The 21999-nt window shown below is 40.0% G+C and overlaps 1 protein-coding gene and 2 long non-coding RNA genes across 3 annotated transcripts in view; 1 reads left to right on the top strand and 2 right to left on the bottom strand.

Moving 5' to 3' along the window:
• nherf1b (NHERF family PDZ scaffold protein 1b) overlaps positions 1-16587 on the top strand; it is a 28186-nt gene extending 11599 nt beyond the window's left edge. The window contains exons 2-6 of the mRNA XM_032588268.1: positions 8069-8239; positions 10562-10715; positions 13055-13098; positions 14631-14756; positions 14859-16587. Of these exons, the coding sequence (XP_032444159.1) occupies positions 8069-8239; positions 10562-10715; positions 13055-13098; positions 14631-14756; positions 14859-14996 (633 nt within the window). The 3' untranslated portion in view covers positions 14997-16587. The remainder of the gene's footprint in view (positions 1-8068; positions 8240-10561; positions 10716-13054; positions 13099-14630; positions 14757-14858) is intronic.
• Positions 444-7550, bottom strand: LOC116736053 (uncharacterized). The gene is made up of 2 exons (XR_004342484.1): positions 5121-7550; positions 444-4674 (listed from the first exon to the last, which is right to left on the bottom strand). It is a non-coding gene; the product is annotated as an uncharacterized LOC116736053 (long non-coding RNA).
• On the bottom strand, positions 13152-20981 carry LOC116736055 (uncharacterized). Its single transcript, XR_004342486.1, has 2 exons — positions 20756-20981; positions 13152-13263 (listed from the first exon to the last, which is right to left on the bottom strand). It is a non-coding gene; the product is annotated as an uncharacterized LOC116736055 (long non-coding RNA).
• Between the last annotated feature and the right edge of the window lie 1018 nt (positions 20982-21999).

The following is a 21999-nucleotide window of genomic DNA, read 5'->3' as shown; positions in this document are numbered from 1 at the left end:
AATTATACTTTTGTCCCAGAACATGTCTCACTGTCCGTCTTAAAAACATAACAATGACATCTACGTTCTGAAACTGTTCAGAACGGGATGAGAGCGCCACATACAACCAGAAATGGTGATAAAAGAAAAGGTCCTTCCATCCACTGCTTCCAGGCCCAAACCGGCCCACATACAAACAGAACAAATCTGAAACAATAACTTTACAGTGCAGGCTCAAAAGTGATTGAGTACCAGAACCGAGCCATGAACCGCAAAGCTTCCAGGTTCTGTGGTTTTAAAGCTGTCACAGTAAGGCCACGGGAACAGAGCGTGCCCAGTACATGTCATCAGCTCTGCTTGTTTTCAACAAAGCCTGAGTGCTCAGCTTTTTTTTCAATGTCACCATTTCTATTCTCCATGTCATCCTTTATTTTATGAGAAATTTCATTATTTATGTTTTTTGGATTCATTTATTGGGTTGTCTTTGTTGCGTTTTTGGTGTATGATTGGATGATATTGCCACTGACTTGATTTTAAACAATCCTGGGTAAATACACATAATAAAAATTTTTTTTACCTGATGTTCCTTGTAAAATTATTCACATCCATAGAACTTTATTTCAAAAACTTCACAACGTTCCAACCCCAAACTTCAATGTGTTTTATTGGGCTTTAATGTGTGACAGACCAACACAAAGTTGCACGGAATTGAGAAGTGGAAGAAAATTTTATGTTTTTCCAAAGAAAAAGAACTATAAAGGCATCCATTTTTAGTCATACTTTTTGAGTCAGAATTTTGTAAAGCAACCATTTGCTCCTGTGACAACTGACATTTTTGTCACTTTTTTGCAAACCAACTCAAGCTCAGTCAGACTGGAGCAGGTTGGTAATTCAATTTCAGTCTGCTGGGCCATTCTAACACTGGCTGCATGTTTGTGATTGTCTTCCAACTGGAAAGTGAACCTCTTCCCCAGGATCAGGTCGGCTGGAGCCAACAACAGGTTTCTGAACAGCACTAGCAAGCATCTAACTCCATCCATCTTCAAATTTGTGGCTTTTAACAGCTATCCAGTCCTCTTTTGCCCAAAGCAAGAGCTGCGTTCACATTCTTGCCACAAAGTTGAGCCTGTTCCCTGTGTGTGTTGGACTCCATCAGGGCTTTGTTTCCCTCCCTCCTAGCCTCCCACCTGGTCCAATGATCCAGCTTGAAACCCAGCTTGGCTCACAGGGTTCACTTAAAACATGCAAGAAGCACAAAAATTTCTGCTATTCTCAAGAAAGACTAAGATTTACATCAAACGTTTATCGAGTCTGATCTTGAGGCTGTTACCTGCTCATGACAATCACAAGGACCACAAGGCTTACTTACGGTGTCCCGTGTCATGGAGTAACCATGGTGCCTGGCTGCATGTCACTTCAGCGGTTACTGTTTATGCTGATCAAAGAGGCCAGACTCATGTGAGAGACGTCTTGCTTCATTGGCACGACAAGGGAAATGGGGTCAAAGTCTGAACAGAGAGCTGACAGAGAAATGGCCGATAACCAGTTGTCACTGATGATCTACAGAAAGTGTGATTTCACAGCATGTCGGCTGTTCTGGATAAAGATGTTCTGCTAAAATGCATCGCTGTGGTTTTATGGGAAAATTTGGAATGTCACATTGGATTAAATGCTCTTTTCTTGTTTGTATTTTTTAAATGGATGCTCTTCTCTTACATTTCTGCCTGTGGTTATTTGTCAAATTGGCCAAGAATTAGGGAAAATATGAATTAAGTGGCTGGCTGAGTGGCAGGGCTGCAGCAGCTGAAATATCACACTCGGATTGCTCCCTCTGTGCCAGACACTGAGTGGTTTATGGCTCCAGCTCCCCTCCATTGAACAGCATCAGCACAACAAACTGGATAATGCAGAATGGCTGCTGGCTCAGGCGGCGGGTGATAAACATGACGGGTATTTATTATGACATTTGCGACTCCCTGAAGATTCATATCAGTCAAGCCTACTTGGAAGTCAGAGTTAAATATCTTGTTTAGAAGTGTGTGTGTTTGCAGCATCAACTTGATTTTGGCCATTTTCTTTAGTGCAGGCTAAAATATTTCACAGATAACCAGGGAGGTTTCTAAAATATAATCTAAAGTCAAATAATTAACTATAATTAACTGAGCCAGACAGGTTCTGGTTCTGCAGGAGGTTACTTCCTGTTAAAGGGAAGTGTTTACTCTCCACTGTTGCCACATGCAAGGTGGATGTGGAGAGATTGCTGTAAAGTCAACAACGCAACGACATGCTTGTCCAGGAGGAATGAATGACTTAGTGCGATCTGCTGGGTTTCCTTAGACAGAGAACTTTTTTAACTAATTTGAAAAACTTTAATAACGAGGATCATTTGAAATATAATCATGACTGAATTGAAATTACTTTTATGAAGACGACTTGTTAGGACTTGGTACTATGTTTACTGAACTGAATTAAACTGAATTATAATAAATTGCTCCTTTAGATTTGACTGTTTAAGCATTTGTTGTGTTTTAATAACACAATAAATATAATAAATTTATTGTAGGAATGTTGGCATTTTACGTCACACTTTGAATTAGTTTGCATTATACATTTAACTGATATTACGCTCTCAGGGCATTTATGATCTAGGCTTGTTACACCTGTGATTAACAAGGGTTAAAAAATTATACAGTGGTTAGTAACGGGTTAAAAACTTAACCCGTTAATTTCTCCTGAACTTACACACAACCCCTGCTACTTATAAGATTGTGCAACTTTTATTGTAGTTGCATGATATTATACTGAAACTTTCAGAGACATTAATCAAACATTAAGCATATTTTTGCTAAGTTTATGGTGCCACGGCGAGTCCCAAAAACGAAGAACAATAAAAACATTTCTTTATTTTTGCTTTACTTCTATAAATTAGGCTTTTAAGTTGAAATTGGTGACTTATTGATTGTGCAGCATAAACATGACCTTAGTAACTCTTCAAAATGGGATAGACTAGGGATCGTCATTGGGCCATGACGTCAGACATGCAGCGTGTCTTTGGTTCTTTGGATGAGAAAGCAGTTCATAAAAATATCATTTGATAACAGGCAATATTCAGCACACACAAATAAGAAAGGAACAATGAGAGTTTAAACCTAACTTTGAATAAAAAACGGGAAGCTACATTAGATTTGACAATGCTGAAGGCGGCCTGGTCTGCTGAGGTTGGAGTAGGGGAAGTTCCTCTGATTTTACAGATACTTCTTGCAGGGTTTCCCTGAAAGAAACTAGATATAATTACCCTTTCAGTCTTGGTTTGGCCAGATAGGATAGATAAAGTGACTTTTTGACACAATATTGAACTTATATCTCCTGAATTACCCCTATGCTAAGTACACTTTCCATGATAAAACAGTAAAAGTTTTGTAAAACTGTCCCTTGAGTATAAATTCTTACAATGCATGTGTGTGGGCGTGTGCACGTGTGTGTTTACTAGTTGATTTTGCAACGCAACTATGCTTGTCACATCTACTATTGCATCTATTGTTCTTGTTGATAACTTCTTCTACAGGGTAGGAAATTATATGACTTCAGTTGATCGGTTTGTGATAGAAAGCTTCATGGTCCAATCTGTAGTGAGTCCAAATAAAGAAAATGTTTGTTGCAAACCACAGAGTAATGATTGTTGACATGTGATAGCGCAGAGAATAAGTTTAAAAGAAGTTCTGTGTGTCTTTATGTGATTGGAAACCTATGAAAATACAGTACAAGTCCTATGCAGAATCTTAAAATGATAAGAAAAAAAGGTAAAGCCTATTGTAACTGTCTGACATCATATATACATTTTTCGCTTTTGCAAAAAGCAAAAAAAGAAGCTAATCCTCCCATTCAGTTTTAGGCGCCATTATGTCAAACCGAACGGTGAAATTTGTTATCAGAGCTTTCAGAGGGAACACAGACCAGGTCTCGAACGCGATCACTTCAAGCTGTGAAGTGAATCTTCAAAACAAAGCAGGAGCTAAAGCTTCAGATTTATTTCTAACAAAGTGTCACGCACCTAAGGCAGTATATAAATAAAAAAATAAAGTCCAAAAGGCTCCAAAAGCAGAAACAGATTCTTTGACTAGTTTTGTTCTAAAAAAAAAAAAAGTTAAGAAAAGTGCTATTTTGAGGGTTTAAAATTTGCCTATTGCAGTGGAAAACCCTTGAGGTCAAAACTGAATTATTTTAAATACCATCTTGCATCTCTGAGCTACATCTGCCTTCAAAACGAACACCTCGCAAAACCGAGAATAGCTAACCCATCTTCAGTTGGTAGCAACTTCCAAACTGAAGAGTTTTGATGGGAGTGCTAGTTGGAATAGATTAAGGATGATGCATTACACTGATCTATGATTAAAAAATAAAAAAGTCCTAAATTGTACTTGATGTGTGATGACTATATTAAACTCACTTAGACATTAGATGTGCTAATCTGCATGAAGACAAGTGGAAAGAGATAGGGTTAGGGTTAGGGGGTCAGGGTTTCAGCCATGGCACTGGACTCCTTGGCGCTTGGTGGGCGCCCCAGCTGACGTTGGGCATCCCTGTGACTTGGGACAGGACGCAGCTCACCCTGGCAGGGACAACAGAGCGTCCTCTCTGTGTCACAGAGGAGCGGAGGACCGAGGAATCTCCACACGGCTCGGCAATCTGTGGAATCTGCTGAGCACACGCAACCCGGGACGAGAATTCAAGACACTGGCAAATGTGATTATACTTCAGCTGCTCAGTGCTTTAATGGTACAAGCACACTATGTACAATATGACAAAATGTTTCAGAGGAAACTAGTTTTTAAAAAAGTGTTTAATCTATCCTAAAAAAACTGACTTATCCAGCGGTATGTCTTATCTCCTTGACATTTTGTTTGTTTTAGCTTTCTTCCCAGAACATAAATCATGCGAAAGAATATGATACGTGGAAGGAAAACGGACTGAATCCTCGACTTGTGTTGCTTGTTCAGAGTTTGTTTGGTTACCGCAAAGCCTACAGAGAGGCTGTGAAAATCCCTAATTTCCTTTTGTAGCGTGACACATGATAATACAACATCATCTCACCCGCGTGAAGCTCTTTATCTCTAAGGAAGCTTAAAAAAAATAATCCTCACCATCTTGTCCCGCTTATCAATATTTGCCGCAGTTTTATGAAAGATCAAAGTCAAATGGCGTCTTTATTGGAGTTTGCGAAACGTTCCTCCCAGAAATGGAAAAAAAAAAATTATGTTTATGAAATGAACACACTTTCAGGGACTCAGACTTTCCCTTTGAGAAGAGAGGAAGTGAAGAACAGGAACTGTTGACACATCTTTCCTCAATAAGCTTCCGTCTGTTGGCTCAACTTCCTAACATGAAAGAGAAATCGGCACAAAAACAAGTAGGAGCTTTGAAACCCATACTGCACGCACACCGTCACGAGCAAAGAGGGTTTAGCTGATTAGCACATTCGGCGTGAGATGTCACTAAACAGTGAATCAAAGGAGTTTTTAACGTTGCACAAGAGATGGTGCTTTTCTGAGTTAAACATAGCTTGAAAATGGTGCAAAGTGCTCCTGTAGCATTGGGGGAACGGCAGTAAGAGAGGAAATGATCCACTAATTTAGACCCACTGACGCAAAATGAAGCGTAAAAAGCAGACTCCACCTTTTTGTCCCCTCTGTAATTTTACTTGCATCTTTGCAATTTGGAGCCCACGTAAGGCAATGCACGTTTTTTTTTTATGCAGCCCTTAGCATATGCAATGTGTCCAAAGAGCTTTACACAAAATCCAAGGAAAGAAATTAAAATTACACAAAAAATTAAGATGATTTATATGCTAATTTAAAAGTCACACTCATGCCTCTCATTACAAAGTAGCTCATTAATAAGACCCCGATATTACCAATATTTTTACTCCCAATTTAAAGAAACTCCACATCATAGAAGCGTAATAAATCTGCTTAGACTTTTTACTTCTGCATGCAAATCTTGGAAAAGTCAACATTGAGTAGGAATATATTTATTTTCTGATTAGAAAACACATTCAGGGTTAAGATTCAGAATTATGTATAATTTTTGTTTACAAAACTGACATATTTTCATCATTTCTTCCTTAACTTGCATCAAACAGATATTAAAGAAGCAAGCAAAAGTGAAGAGATCCTCAAAGGCTAACAGCTACACTTACTAGAGCTTTCTTTTTAGAGATGATTTTAGTAAATAGGGAAAAAAAATGCTGACACTGATGGAATGCAATGCAATTCTATCAGACATTAACCATCTACCCTTCTGCAAATTATATTTGTTATGCTTGTTACTGATGCAAAAACATCCAGGGTGTACTAAACTATCATTAAAACACAGATTGTAGATCATTTTCCTAACTCTGAATTTCTGAATGTGTTTCTTTTTGAGATTTTTTAGCGTATTTCATGTTGTCAGTCAGGTCTTGCTTTGAAACGTATTGATTTTAGATGTATGGCTTTGGTGAGGTTGATGAAACTGAACCAAAAACGCTCACAGTTCATTTATGATTTAACATTGAGGACAGTTGCATTTCCACCTAGATAATTTGGATAGTTTTTTACCTTTAATAAATGAAATCATCATTTTTGAAACTTTTGTATTTACTCAGGTTATTCAAATATTTTGTGTGACATAAAAGCAAAAGGAGAAGAAATCTGCGATGGTGAAACTGCATTTTCACTGCACAGCATGATAGTCTATCAAATGCTGCTTTGTTGCTGCGATGTTGCGTTGGCAGAGACTACAGTGACGATCATAATGCCATGCAATGTGCCGTTTAATTTCAGTTCTCATTGCTGAGGTGACGTTTTTCTAATATTAGGTCAATCTAACCTCAGAGGTTACGTTTCCAGTTTCTATCAGCTGCTGGGTTCGTACAAAGGGTCACAGACATTGTGATTCATTAATCACAAGAGTGGTGTGGCCTCTCTTTTTTCTCTATCACGCCACGTGACTTATAAGAAATGAATTTCTCAGTTTTGCATCCTCCGGTGTAGAAACTGTGGCATATGTTGGTTTATATATTCTAACTGTTCCAGTTTATTCTTACGGTTTCTCTTTCTGCCAACACAGATCTTCCTCTAAACCTTTGTACTTCTGTTAAACCTGGTTAAACCTGAATTTCTCATTTTATGTACTTTCTTCTGCAAAACGGAGCAGTTTGGTGGGTGTGGGAGGGGTTGTTGGCTAAGAACAGCTGGCTTACGTAACAGCGAAGTGACAATCACTAGTCTTTGGTGTCTGTATTGCGAGATAAATTGTTGAGTCAGGCTGCATCAGGTATTGAAATAAGTAAAGTTAATGGTTTTATGTGCTTTTAATTGGCCACTGATTTCTCTTGAAAGCATCTGGTTGACTAAGGGAGGGGAGCGTCAGGTCAGGGTGTGACCACGGTGACAAAGATCTCCTTGACTCTAGGATTTCACTCATTATTTTAGCCTCGTCCTCTTTGATGACAAAACCATTCAACCCTCCCAGTTCTAAACTTAGTACCTGTTTCATCCCACCAGCGGAAGGGAGGCTCTGGAATCAGGCAGGAGGCTTTTTCCTGGATGACAATACAGCTCCGACTCTCCCTGCCATCCCAGAGCAGGATTGGTCGAGACAGGGATGGCAGAGGCGGTCAGAGGTCAACGCCCAGCTCCCATTGTCCTCCTCGGAGCCGCTCCGGAACCGGTCCCTTTTCCTCAGAGCCCCCTTCGCAAATACTCCAGAAATCTTCCCAACAGACCTCCAATCACAGACCCCCTTTCCTTCCTGGCGAGCACTCGGAATCACGTGGGCCGAAAAACCGCCGCTGAAGTTTACCCCTGATTGTTGAAAGCACGGCACACAACACAGCAGCATGCAGCAGCAGACACCTGCATGTTCGCCCTCGGCTTTATATTCATGGTAAACGAGTCACAGGAGCTCTCCGTCATCTTCGTGCCCCTTGTCCTCTCTGAGCCGACACCCATGGTGGAGGTATTTAGTTATTGTTTTTCCTCCCTGAGGTTCTGACCCGTTGCTTCGCTCCTGCCGCTCAGATCACCAACATGTGTGTTTTGTCCCACAGGAGGAGCGCGCCGAGCTGCGGCCGCGTCTCTGCGTGATCCAGCGCGGGTCTAACGGATATGGCTTCAACCTGCACAGCGAGCGGGCGCGACCGGGCCAGTACATCAGAGCGGTGGATGACGACTCTCCAGCCGAGAGGGCCGGCCTGCAGCCGAAGGACAGGATAGTAGAGGTAATGTTAAAAATCTGGAGTCCTTTGAAGCCACACAGGACGGGAAATAACCACAGAGACATCATTAAAGCTAAGTGGATGTCTAACTGGATCAGTCCTGTTATATTCTTGTAGAAATAAGCTTAAGAGCCACCAGAAAACATTCCCACAGGCGCATCCTGATTAGTCTTGCACACTTCCGCTCTCGTCAGCTCAGGGTTTCTTGGACAAAAATAGAGAAGAATGGCGTGTTGCGTAATCAGGCCTCACCTACAGTGTGGTTTAAGATTGAAAGCCTTTTTTATGTTTGCTGTTCTGGGCTTTTCTGTGATCCGCCGGCTTCACGTTTTAGGTATCAAGTGGCGGGCGTGCGTAAGGGCATGAATTCACGTTTGCTTGTTTGTTTGAACCAGTTTCAGTCGTTCTTGACTGTGGCAAAGATTAGCTTATTTTTTAAAAAGTTCATTTGGAAATCTGAATGGGGTTCGCCAATATTGAGTCTAATGTGAAGCAGTGAAACTGAGGCTAGTCTTCCTCAGTCACTGTTCAAAATGGGGGGGAAACATAAGAACATGCATTTAATAAAGGGCATAAACAGGTGAAATCACATTTGTAAAACCCTGTAAAAAGTTACACTTCCTCTTTGTTAAATTAGATTTAGTCACAATGGGCAAAATGATTTCCAATTTCTAAATGTCAAAAGTATTGTGGCTTCTTTTTAAAGTCTTTCTTCAAATTCCAGAGTTTACAAATTTACTAAGCCTTTAAAAATGTGCTAAAACCCAGATGAAGTTGTGACAGTTTGGCAACATATTTGAGTTAATTAGAGAGAAATATCCTGAACGTGGCATTAATGTCCATAAAAACAAAGGCTTCTTTGTTTTTATGGACATAAATAAATCAGACAAGATATCAGAGAAAAGTGTGTACTTCATCCCATGGGAGCAATTTTTAAAAAGTGCCACATTCATTTGTTGTGTGTCGTAGAGAGGAACATGTTTAGGTCTAAAATATAAACAAAAAGCAGAACACCATGTAAAGATGCTGATTGATGCTGGTAATAGAGTGCATTATCCACAGTGAAATTAGTCCTGTATGAGTATGGACTGAAAGGCCACTCAGAACGGAAGAATCCATTATTAAAAAGATTGTCACTCCACGACAATGGAGTGACAATTTTTAGAAATCTGTTCTGATAAAACTACAATTAAAGTGTTTTGGTGGAAGATGTTGAAGCTTAAAGTGACCACGTTTAGAGCAATCTTTGCTAAACCCTAATCTCAGCCCCATTGGAAATGTTTGGGCCGAGTTGAAAAGGAGAGTGAGAAACGCAGCCTAATAAACTTTCCCAGTTCCACCAGTTCTGTCAGGAGGAATGGGCCTACATTTCCGCAAACTGGTGTGAGAAATATGTGGGAGGATTCTCAAAATGTTTCTTATACAGGAACAATTCGACCAAATACTGTGAGGTTAAAATACTTGGAACCTTTAGTCGAACCTGGCAGGTCTGTGGACGCTGAGAACCTGGAGTCAGACTAATAAATAGTGACTGTAATGGAAATGTTAAAAAAAAAAAAAAACACCTTCCTTTACGTCATGCCTAAGAAACTTCCAGGCAAAGCAACATAGAAACTGAATTTCATAACAATCTGCAATACCTAAGGTGGAGCAAAGTGTGGTGTACTCCTCTTTGCAAATAAAAAATAAAATAAAAAATAAGCAACAGTACAATAAAAGGTAATGAAAGGAAGAAGAGAGGGATTAAGCAGACTGCAGGATGTGCTTCAGTCTTGAGTTAGGTCTCCACTCCCTGAGAGGGCCCCAGACAGCCACGCCACCCACTGAGGAGGGAGCGGACAGCCATTGTTGCTGCTGTTATTGGCCAAGCTGCTATTGTCCAGTTTCCTCTGTAGGACTGGGCTTAAGTCTTGGAGGTCCACCCAGTGACCTAAACACACTCACACACACACGCCCCCACGCACACACACATATGGCTTGAGACATTTCTCACATGCTTTCCTATGGAGATTTAAACAGAAAAATAATCATCTGATCTGAAAGCTGACCCATGATGGATTGCGCCGTTCTTAAGGGACGATAGTCTCTGAAAAGAGTGTAAATACATGGAAGAACGTGCACTCTTTTGTGTGTGTGTGGGTGGGCGTGTGTGTGTGCGTGGACACAGGACTTCCTGTTTGATACTGTTGAGAAAAGAAGACAGCGATAAACTACATGCCAGCAAACATGCATAAAAAATAATAATAATAAAAAAAACCATGTAGTTATTTCTGAACTGTGTCTGGTTAAAGTAAAAGGATCTAAAACTCTTTTTATCTTCTTCAGGTGAACAGTGTCTCTGTGGAGGGGAAGACGCATTCAGAGGTGGTCGGCGCCATTAAAGCGGGCGGAGACGTGACCCGGCTGCTCGTGGTGGACCCCGACACCGACGCCTTCTTCAAGAGATGCAGGGTGACCCCCACCTTGGAGCACTTAACTGGTGAGACGACTGCTTCACCACCACCACCCTACTGACATCAGCAGCAATTGTGAGGCAGTGATTGATTGAATGACTGCAATTATCTCGTAATGTTTCTCTCCGGGTTCATTGTCAGTCACCGGCTGCATTTATAGCCACTTCACTGCCTCCCCTCTTGTTCCTTGGTTCTCTTCTGCTATATTTTTCTCTTTCTTTTCCTTTTCTCTACAAGCCGCCCTCTCTCTCTTTTTTTTTTTTTTTTTGAGGATCACAGACACTAAGCCACTTCCTGCCCGAACCACCTAATGTTGTTGCCCTGCAGGGAAAGTGAATCCTTTCAGCATAAATACATCAGAACAGACGGATCAGACGCTAGCCGGCTTGTTTACGTTTGAGGGCAAAGAGATTTTCTGAAATTGAGCCTAACAGTGCAAATAAATGCCAGAAATATTACATAAAACTACATTTGAATAATCTTACATAATTTTCTCAAATCTGATCATTTTAATCTGAGGATGTGTCTCGGAGTGCAGGTGAAGTTCACAAGCTACTTAAATCTCCTTTGCCCTTTTTATCTCAAGAAGAGGTTTGTTTCGAGTTGTTTTTTTCTAATAAAGCCACTAGAGGGAGCTCTAGTAAAGTCCTTGTTTCTGATGTAAAAACCTCTCCCAGAAAATACAAGATTGCTCCTTAGACACTCAACATGTTTACTTTTATAAACATGAACGTCTTTGTACCCAGGCAGAGATGTTTAAATGAAAAAAAGACAACAGTAGAGGAACTCTGTGTCTCAACTCAAGGTTTTTATTTACAGGTTGTCAGTTTAGTCTCCTTATATTAAACGTATAAATTTACTTGGTCCAGTGATTCCTTAGTCAATGACAAGTCAGGTAAAGCTAGTCGGTGGAATAACTGCATAGTTTGAACAGTTTGAGCCTCAGCTAAGCCTCTTGAGACTTTAAGGATTAATATTTAGACCCGGCAGGTTCCCTTTCATTTTTTTTCTGCGTTTGTTTGTCTACTTTTATTGTCCAAAGTAAAATAAATTGTACAAATTATGGGATATTTTATCACAGAGGCACAATATTGTGCGGACTTAGTATTGTACACATGTTGTGTGGTTTCCTGCACATTTTAGATGTAGGGCACCTGAATGAAGTGAATTATTTGTTATCAGACCTCTGCAGAGCTAAAGTGACATCCTGAGGAGATAATCTGTGTCTGAATGAGGTGTGTTGAAGCAAGGACACATCGTAAGCCTTGGGGACTGGAGCTGTAACCTCAAACTAAAAAAAGTGTCTGATTTTTATGCTAAGTTCCCATTTTAAATAAATTTTGTTGTGTTTAAATATTTAGGAATTGAGATTGATATGGTCTACTTTTTGGCCCATGTCATGTTTTTATGGCTGCTCATTGTTAAACTCATGAACCTTTAGGCTGTCAAAAATACAATTTAGTGGTGCTGTGCAGTGACAATAAAGTATAAAGTTATGTAACACTGCCCCTCCCTCACCTATTGCTGCAAACTGATGGCTGAAAAAACACTAATTAGCCTGTTTGGGAATATTTTAGGTTCTGTAATAAGAGTTCCTCCTATCACTCTCATTAAGGTAATGCTGTGCAAAATGTTATAAGCTGCCTAGAAGCTGGTCTGTCAAGCAGCCATTAGCAGCTTTACTATCGGAGCAGATAGCCTCACTAATTACCCATGTTGTTAGACTTATTCTACTTAAAGTGCAGAACGGTAAAAAAATGTTAGCTTAAAACAAATTTTAAAAAACAACTTCTACCTGCATACCATCAATTTGTTGTATTTTAATCACTTTACTTCTACAGACCCATGTTTACTTTCTATATTTCCGTGACGGATTAAATTGCTCAGTCCAGAATTAGAAATGATGTCCCTCTTTGTAGGGGAAAGATTTCAGCGAGGTGTTTCCCAGGTAACTGCCAGCTCTCCACACGCTGCCCACTCTCACTCAGCAAACCGACGCACGCCGCTGCACGTCTCCAAGCAGCCTTCGCTGCACAGCACTTTGTTTGGTTTCCACAAAGTCCGGTACAAGACGCCACTCATGCCGGGACTACGTTGAGGCTTGTTTTAAGAAGGTCATAGAGTTACATAGGCAACATAGGGTTAGAAGATTTAAATCTAAAATTATTTCTTATTAGTCTTTTATAAGAAGTCATCTGTTCAGGTAGTGAAGGAGTTAATAGGATGGAAGGTAATGCTAAAGCTTCGACTTTTCAGCATGTGGTTTATAAGAAAAGAATTAGTTGAATTACTGTTCCAGCTGAGACAGATTGAGACATTTACCTGGCTAACTGCGGCGGCTTATTTGATTTTTTTTTTTCTTCAGGTCCACTTCCAGAGCCAGTCATTAATGGAGAAACAGAAGAGAAGGTAAGATTAACCAACAATAGCAGACTCATCTTTGAGTTTTCAAAAAAAAAAAATTATCAGCTGGCTTTGAAACAAAAACTTAGTGTGTGATTTGAACTTTTAAGTGTGCAAAGATGGCCAATCTCCCGCAGAGGTGACTTCCCTCTTCTCTGATCCAGCTTCTTCCTGCCAACAGAAAGAGGACAAGAATAGTTTTCTGCTTCAAGAACTCTTTGAAACCAAGGACGTTCAAAAGCAAAATATAACTTTGTATTTTTTTTTTTTTTTTGGTATAGTGGTATGCTACTTTGGAAAATTGAAACACTGATAAATTGACTTATTAATCAAAGATGTTTACAGAACAGCCTTTCCTGTTATTGTCTGACAACTCTGGTCTTTATTGTGTGGAGATCTGCTAAAGTCTCTGCCCCACTGGCTCTCCAAAAAGTTTGGATGATTTGTGTGCTTCATAGACTGTATATGAAAAAATACCTTGTTTTCTGAAATGAGTTTGAACAATGGAAATGGGAACGGTTTTTGTCCAGATTTAACAAGATTTATAAAATTTTTATTTAGCAAAGCTGATTTGTTTTTCTCCTGCTTTCGTTAGCGACCTGGGGTACAGCCAAACTTTGAATCACTGTTTACCTTTCCACTAACTTTCCCAGTTGCCAAACATTTTTCCTTGAAATCAGGTATTGCATATACAAACAAAACCTCATAACCTTGCACTTGTGTTTGTTGTTCCAATGTCATTTGCATGAGTTGTGCCAGATATCTAGGATATCTCACCTCTGTGTAAATGCACTATATCGACATGTAAGTGATATTGTTTTAGGTGGATACACCCACACAGAGAATTAAGAGAAACTGCTTTGTTTTACGCTGACCAATTTGACTCTGGCTTTGGGCCAGTAACCTGACCGGAAGTGGCGGTCAGGTTACTCAGGAACGTTATGTGCAACAGCAGACATACTTTTTCCGTGCATTGTTGCGTAACGCACCTTGATGAGCAGTGAAGGGAGGAGATGAACCTGGAGGTCAGGTGAAATGCTGGATTATTGGTGGATAAAAGTGTTTAACCAGTAACACGTTTCCATGACCAATGAGCTGGAAAGGTTTTTGCTGATACAAGTTAAGATTCATTTGCAGCTGAAACAAATATTTATTTTATTTTAATTTTTTTGCTTACCAGCTTTTCATTATTATTTTTGATCAAATTCCTGCTATTTTCTTCCAAAATAAATTTAGAGATTTTATAATAGTAAAAACAAAATATTTAATATGCTGTAAAAGATTTAGAATAAAATTTTTAGGTAAAAATGTTTTGCTCTGTTTTTATGGGGGGTGGGTTTTTCTACGTGGCACACTTTATTTTATTAAAGTGAGTCAAGTCTGAATAGTTTTCTAAAATATTTCAAATCCAACTCTGCCCCCATGTGGCGAAATTAGATACTACAATAAAGCTTGACTTCCTGCTGTCTTGCTTTTAATATTATTGCATAAAATCTTTGAATATTTGAAGGAATGCTGATGAATGTTTGTCTGATTAGGTGAATGGCAGAGTACCCAAAGAGAGAGAGAGAGAGAGGAACTCGAAACTCTCCGTCAGTCCTTCTCCGTCCAACGCGTCGTCCAACGCCTCTCTCACAACCCCGTCTGCACACACCCCACCTGAGGTATGTCGCAGAAAATAATCAGCCTCCTCATATATGATTTAGTTCTTAAAGTAGAGTCTTTTTAAACAGGGGAGCTAACATATTTCTTGTTTCCTTCCTCAGGGTCTGGTCACAAATGCCATCCCAGGTCTCAACCTCACGCTGCAGCAGGTCAAAGAGCTCACCCACCAGAAACGCTCCAACAAGAGAGCACCGCCCATGGACTGGACCAAGAAAAACGAGCTCTTCAGCAACCTATAGGACACCTGCGTTCACCCGAAGCCACACTTTTAATTTTAGAAAATCTTTCCTAGAGATGTCAGAGAGAGGTATTTTATTATGATGGTGTTCTACAGATAAACACATCATAGGAAGTTAATGCTGTTCTATAAAATATAGCATTCCTCTAGGTATTATTCCTCATGTTATTATAAACCGTATATAATACTGTTTATTTTTATGTGCTTCTAACCAGAAGAAATATATATGCCAATGAAACAGAGACCTATATTCTGGTCAGGTTGGAGTAGACAGTTGTCTCTTTCTGTTTTGATTTCTGAGTGTGTGTCTGACCAAGCGTGTGTGTTAGGCACATGAGGAAATGTGAAGGAGTTGCATATTTTAACACTGAACTTTTTATTGTCAAAACAGCCACATGACTACCGCCTGACAATCAGTCAATTAATATAAAGTTTTTTCTAAGTTACTCCCATGTCTTTCAGTTCTGAAGTGAATAAATCACTGAAAGAGTTTATTGTTTTCCCCTAGAATCTACTTTCTAACTGTGTATCCTTTTTATGCTTAAACCCTATTTGGTATTTTATAAATAATTAAATCACCTCTGACCAACTTCCACATCCCTACTGAAGAAAAGCACAGCATGATGCTGCCGCCATGTTTTCATGCGTTCATTTTCAGCTACGTGTAAAATTCAAAACCTTGGAAAAATGCTCTCTAACACATGATACAGTCATTTGTATTGACTCATCTGGAGTCGATAGAAAATTAACATTTTGTATTGCAACTAAAAACAGATATTTTATTTTCACCTGCCTCTCAGGGTTTCCATAGTTTGTCCTTCTTGTCTTTTTTGAGTTTATATATCATTTTAACCTAAATCCCTATTAGATATCCTTAATTATTCAATAAGATAAGCATTGCTGCTTTGTTATAAAATTGTTTTGATGTGATCCAGCTTTTTGGGGGGGGGAGAAAGACAGCTTAAAACAGGAAATAACTATATTTTAATTTGCATTATTGTTTAATATATGTATGTATATATTTCTTTTATTATATATGTTTTTAGGCTTATGACTGAAATTCCACTGATTTTTATCCAGCCATAACAAATGTGTACTTTACTGAGCGTGTGAGCCATGGTGGAAACCTTTACCGCCCCCTTGTGGCCATCGCTGTAACTGCTTATGGCTCAAATAAATGTTAGAGGTTTTTATTCCTTCGGGAGAAATGAAAATGTGAGGTGTGTGTTAAAAACTGTAAAACTGTGTCATTTCGAACATCATATGGGCTTTCTGTCCCTGAGTAGATTTCATCAGTAGTAGTAACTGCTGTCGAGATGAGTGGAGACAAAGACCGAATCTATGGAAAGCTTTTTGTACTTTGTGGAAGCAATAAGGATTTTCAGATCTGTAGTGTGTCTGTCATGATAGCAATATTGTGTTATCTGAGGATAAATAAAAAATATTCTCAAATCTATGTTTTGAGAATTTTCTGGACCCCATAGAGTTTCTTACAGAAGTTTTTAAACTCACACTGTCACATTACAACACTAAGTACAGCATATTTATGTTTCACATAACATAAATATTTCCAAATAAAAATCTGAAAAGTGTGACTGGCGTATGTTTGATCAGTAGATGAACTTTTGTGCATTATATTAAAGCTGTGTTTCACACCACTAGTTGAAAATGCTTCAGTCCCAACCACTGCAGCTCCAGCTTTTTGCTTAGAAAACAGGAAATTCCTTTGTGGATTTTCCTCTTTTCAGCTTCATCCATTTCCCCAAGAACTTACAGCACCGGAAAAAGAAAATCCTCCCCTGACTATGAAGCTGCCACTGCCATTTCTCACACTGGAGATGGTGTGTTTAGTGACGTGAGGTTTTCTGAAACACTCTTTGAGTGCGAACGCTTGGCGTGTTCGCTTTTCCAAGTTTTGAGAAACTGCAAATGACATTTTACCTATCATAAAACCTCTATAAAATATAGTAAACTTTGAGGTTGTATCAAAATAAAAAGTGAAAAAAGCAAGAGGATATGAATACTTCTGCTCTGACTGGATATTTTTCAAAAAGAAAGTTTTTTTCCACTCCAGAACTCATAACACACTTGGTCTTCCTTTATTAGAATGTTTTTTTTTCTCTCTAGATGCGTCGTGCACCTCAATGTTTAAGTCCAAATTGAGGCCAACATGCTTTTACGCAATCCGTTTTCCTGTACCTGGTAACTAAATGTCACATTCAACAAGTACAAATTTAAGGTTGGCCTTAATTAATGCAACTATACCACTTATTGCCAAATTGTATTCTCCAGTTCTCACTATTTTCCCCTCAGACTGCATGGATATCTACTTATCCTCCAACATGTCTCTCCAGCTCTCTCTAATAGCATTGACATTTCTGCTCCAACACTCTCCTCCCGTCATTACCACGGCTCTCTGTCACTCTGTGAGCCGCTCACCGTCCCTCTCCGGGGGATAATGAACTTAATTGGACTTCATGACATTGTGGGACATCAGGGTACCATCAGGTAAATTGGAAATGTTGTAATAAGATAGTCCAACAATGTGGATTATAGTGATTGTTATAAATGCTTATAGGAGCGCTGGCAAAGCATCAGCACCAGTGCTAATATCGTTATAAAGGGACTGCCAGAGCTTCGCTTTTTAATTGAATTTTCTGAAGATATTGATGAATATTTTTCAAAAAAAATCTTGGATCTCTTGTGGTGTGTGAACTTCCCATCTGGCTGAGAGCTGTAAGCAGCAAATGCAACAACATTATCAGGATTATTCCAAACTTTGTCAGAGTTACTGTGTAAATGAAAGGTTTATATTCAGCTCTGGGGGGAAAAAACTCATGTTTATTCCACCAAATACTGATTTCTGAACTCTTTCTGAGTTAAAACATTAGTATTGTTGTTTCTAAATGAACATAAATTTGTTTTCTTTGCATTATTTGAAGTCTGAAAGCACTGCATCTTTTGCGTTATTTTGACCAATTATTTTCTGCAAATAAATACAAAAGTTTTGCTTTGCATTTCAGAGACATGTTGTCAGCAGCTCATGGAATAAAAGAACAATGTTCATTTTACTCAAACATATGCCTATAAAAAATAAAATCAGAGAAACTAACAATTTTAAGCAGTCTCTTAATTTCGCCATGGGTTTGTAAATACCAAAAAAATTTTAACCTTATATGATGGATTTCAATTGTTTTCTTTTGTTGTGTGTGTAGAAAACAAAGTAAAAAAACAATCTCAAATGTCAAAATGCTGTTTTAGTATTCAGTCCATTTTAATCTCCCAGTAAAACCAGCTGACTTGACGTCCTCCTGGTTAGTAAAAGGATTCTGAATGTGTGTACTTTGGAGATCTGGTCTTTTAGCACCTAACCATCTCTCCACTGTACATCAACAAACAAATCAATGTTGTAAATGTGTGGCTGGCCCGGATCTTTATATTCAGATCTCCAACTATTTAAACTCTTATCAGTTTGTCCACAGGGTTTTCGGTTTCTGCGATGAATAAAATCCATAAGGATCGAGACAACTTGAGCGGGACGGCACGCAGTGGTGCTGATAATTAGGACGACGAAGGGCAGGTGGGGGTCGTGCGCCGGACCTTCACAGCTTAGGTGCAAACACTACCGGTTGCTAAGCGATTGTGCTCTCCAAGGGGGTCCTTGTAAGGCATGCGGCTGGGGGTAAGAAAAGGAGTCAACAGAGTTTTACCTTAAAACCCCGCACTGGGTTATAAATAGGCCGAGGATGTGTGTGCCAGTGGTGAGAATTACAGACAAACACAAAGCTACATGGAATGTGTGACATTAAGTGCATGAAGGGGGAGACGGAGGACAAGGTTTGAGGGGAGTGATATAAGCCGGCAGGTCTGACGCATGAGCCGAGCAGTGTCTGAGGTTGCTGCTGTAATAGGATCTTCTTCCTGTCTTCTCTGAGAAATCCTCATCCTCTTCTGCTTTGCACATGCTTCCTCTCTCTTTCTCTCTCTCTTGCTAACACACACACACCTTTTATAAAAATACCCAAGGACAATCCTCACTATTAATAGAAGTGTTGTCAACCGGCTCTGGAGAAATGGGACCTTCTGTTCAGCTAACTATTTTTGCAGCCCTTTCTACTTATGACCCCTCACACTGTCAATTACATCTTACTGGGACAATCAAGCCAGCCAGCCCCACTACTTCCAGTGAGATTTCACCATAATGGTGCCAAGCTGTTAAAACAAGAAGTCGTTTCCTGCTCCTTCGCCCTGCCATGCAAGGATGCGGTGGCTATTGTTCTCTGGGCATTATCAGCACACACAGATCGTTCTGGAGCAGCCTTGATGGACTCCGTTTGGCTGATATGTCAACACTGGGCTCTTGTGGTTCCAGCTCTGGTGTGGTAATCAAACGCCACACATACTGCAGGTGATTTATACGCCTTGAGGTTGCCATTCAGCCGTCCCGGCATCAGCTCCCCCCCCCCCCCCGAGTCTGAACGCAGAAATAAACTTCAAGTCATTGCTGGTATCCACTTTTAATGAGAGGAACTGTTTTTGAGTCGGCGCCTACACCGAGTGCACCGAGCTATTTAGGAATCACTCAGGAAGTTCGCACCATACTGCCGCATGCAGAGGTTTGGGAGAAGGAATATAGACTCTTTTTTCTTGAGCAAAAAGTTAAAGACAGTGTGGTACTGCTATAGAAAGGGACAGACATAACTAGAAAATTTGCATTTCCTGGGAAAATGCTGTAAGCAGGGCTAAAAGGAGGATTAGATTGGGAATCCTCAGAGCTACAGGGCCAGTGTTTTTTTATTTTTTAAGAATATAAAAAAGCGTAATACTAGCAAAAACTTGAAGAGGGATTTTATGAAAACTGCAAAAAATTGGAAAAAAGTGAAATAAACAGTTGAAGGATAATGCTACAGTTTAAAGTTTTAGTGGCATTTCTAGTTGAAAATGCATTGAAGTACTTAGTTGTTAAAGAACTCATCATAACTTTTCAGAAATGTTCCTTTCATTTCAATGGGGCCCAAGATGATCACAAAAAGTTGAATATTTTATAAACCATAGAATTTGTCAATACCAAAAGCTGGTAATGTCCTGAATGAGCAGAATATGGGGAAAGTTTAAATAGCACCAAGTCTGCAGAAGAAGTCTAGTGGCAAAAAGTAAAGAACTCAAGGGTGTGAATCCACACAGCATTCACTCTAATAAAGTAAGCATCTCCATCCAGATGGATGGATGGAGATGTTCCTGTTTAGATAAAAGTTAGGCTGGCTGCTGCAGAAAGCCTGAGTTTAAAACTCCCATTAGCCTTCACTGGTTCAAAGTTGTAGCAATAATCTCCTGGTTGATTTTTCCGTGTAAAAACTACTGTCTTGCATTCATGGGCAGAGGCACAAAATGGTTGCTACATGTTTGCACATTTGTTCAGCACGTTTCTAGTTCTAAAAATTCAACCCAAGAGCAGATCTGCTCTGAGCTGAGTCACTCTGTGCTGACAGAAATCCCTTTCAGATCATAGTTTTGGTAATAAAACAAACAACAACAAAACATTACAAGTCCTTTCAAATTGCACAAGTTGATCCACTAATATTTCGGATCACGTGAGGATCCAAGATCTTGTTGGTTTATTCCTACGTCTGCATTAGTGGCTCGATATCTAAGACTTCAAAGTTGTTGGTACGCGCATTTAGAGAATAGAAATAAAATTCCCACTAAGGTTTCCGTACTACACTTTATGAATATCCCACAGTATGATCACGGTACACACACCTGAGGACCTCCCGGTTCTGATGGAGGAGCTTCATGGGCGTAGCAGCAAGCAGTCACTCGGATCTTAAAACATGGCGGCGTTTGTGTCTGCGAGCATCTGTGTTCACCAGGAATAGGGCTCGGGTTGGGAAAACACTTACAGCTTAACACCGGTCCTGCAAAACACCTGTCACCAACCCACACACACACACCCACACACACCCCGACTGTTGCACAGCTCTCACACATGCACACCCGCACAAACGCTCGTCTGATGCATGCCATGCACTGTCTGACTGCTTCTCTGCTTGTCTCACTCTCTCTTGAACACACGGTGACATGCTTAGAAATGTTTACACTTGTGTCTGCAAGGTCACATTGATTTATTCTCTCACATGGCTGCCATTACTGTCTTCTGATTACAGCGCGCATCCATCCTGACAATTACTCCTGTCAAACTCTGCCCAATAGTGTGTGGGCTGTTTTTTTTCCTTCAAAAAGTCCCAGAAACGTAGTCTGTATTCTGTGATTTCCTGTATGAATCTGACTGAGGACATCAAATTAAATCAGGCCAATAACAACAGTGACAGCGGTTTCTTGCCTTCTTTCGGCTGCTTTCCCTCCATCTTGCTCACAAAGTCATCCATCACCCCTTCATTGCCGCTGTTTCTCCAACCTCTGCCGCGCACTCTCCCTCACGCTCAGCTCCGTATATGGAGGGGCCATCCAGCAGGGGAGCCACAGGGTTAAATATACTCTGAGAATGCCAGACTACTCCAGCTAAACCACCGAAGGGTGTTGCACCGAGGCCCAGAGGGCCACGCATCGTGCGCGTTTGTTCACCAACTCATTAAGATGAGCATTTTAATCAGATTGCTGTGGTGTGAACTGAAAAGACAGTTCACGCCACAGCGTGATTTGGCAAATTATTGGCAAATTTTCAAAGCATGTGTGTGAGCAGATATTTCAAATGGGGGAAAAAGGGAAAAACAACTTAAATTAAAGCCTCATGATTTCTGTGTTGGATTGGCGACCCATCCAGGAAGTACCACCTCTAGCAAAGAAGGGCATGGACGCATGGACTGATGATCAGATGGATGGATGGACGGTAATTAACGGTAATTAAAACAGCTTGTGATGTCATGGTGGATTCCCAGGTCGAATGGAAAAGAAACAGGCCCACAGCATCACCGATTCTCTACATAACAGTGAGCATCAGATGCTTTTTCACATTTTGTGTTTCATGCCAAAAACCAAAAAAGGAG

The sequence above is a fragment of the Xiphophorus hellerii genome, chromosome 16, assembly GCF_003331165.1.
Source record: "Xiphophorus hellerii strain 12219 chromosome 16, Xiphophorus_hellerii-4.1, whole genome shotgun sequence".
Classification (NCBI taxonomy): Eukaryota; Metazoa; Chordata; class Actinopteri; order Cyprinodontiformes; family Poeciliidae; genus Xiphophorus; species Xiphophorus hellerii.
The sequence above is the reverse complement of the archived record's forward strand: the minus strand, read 5'-3'. Positions and strand labels throughout refer to the sequence as shown.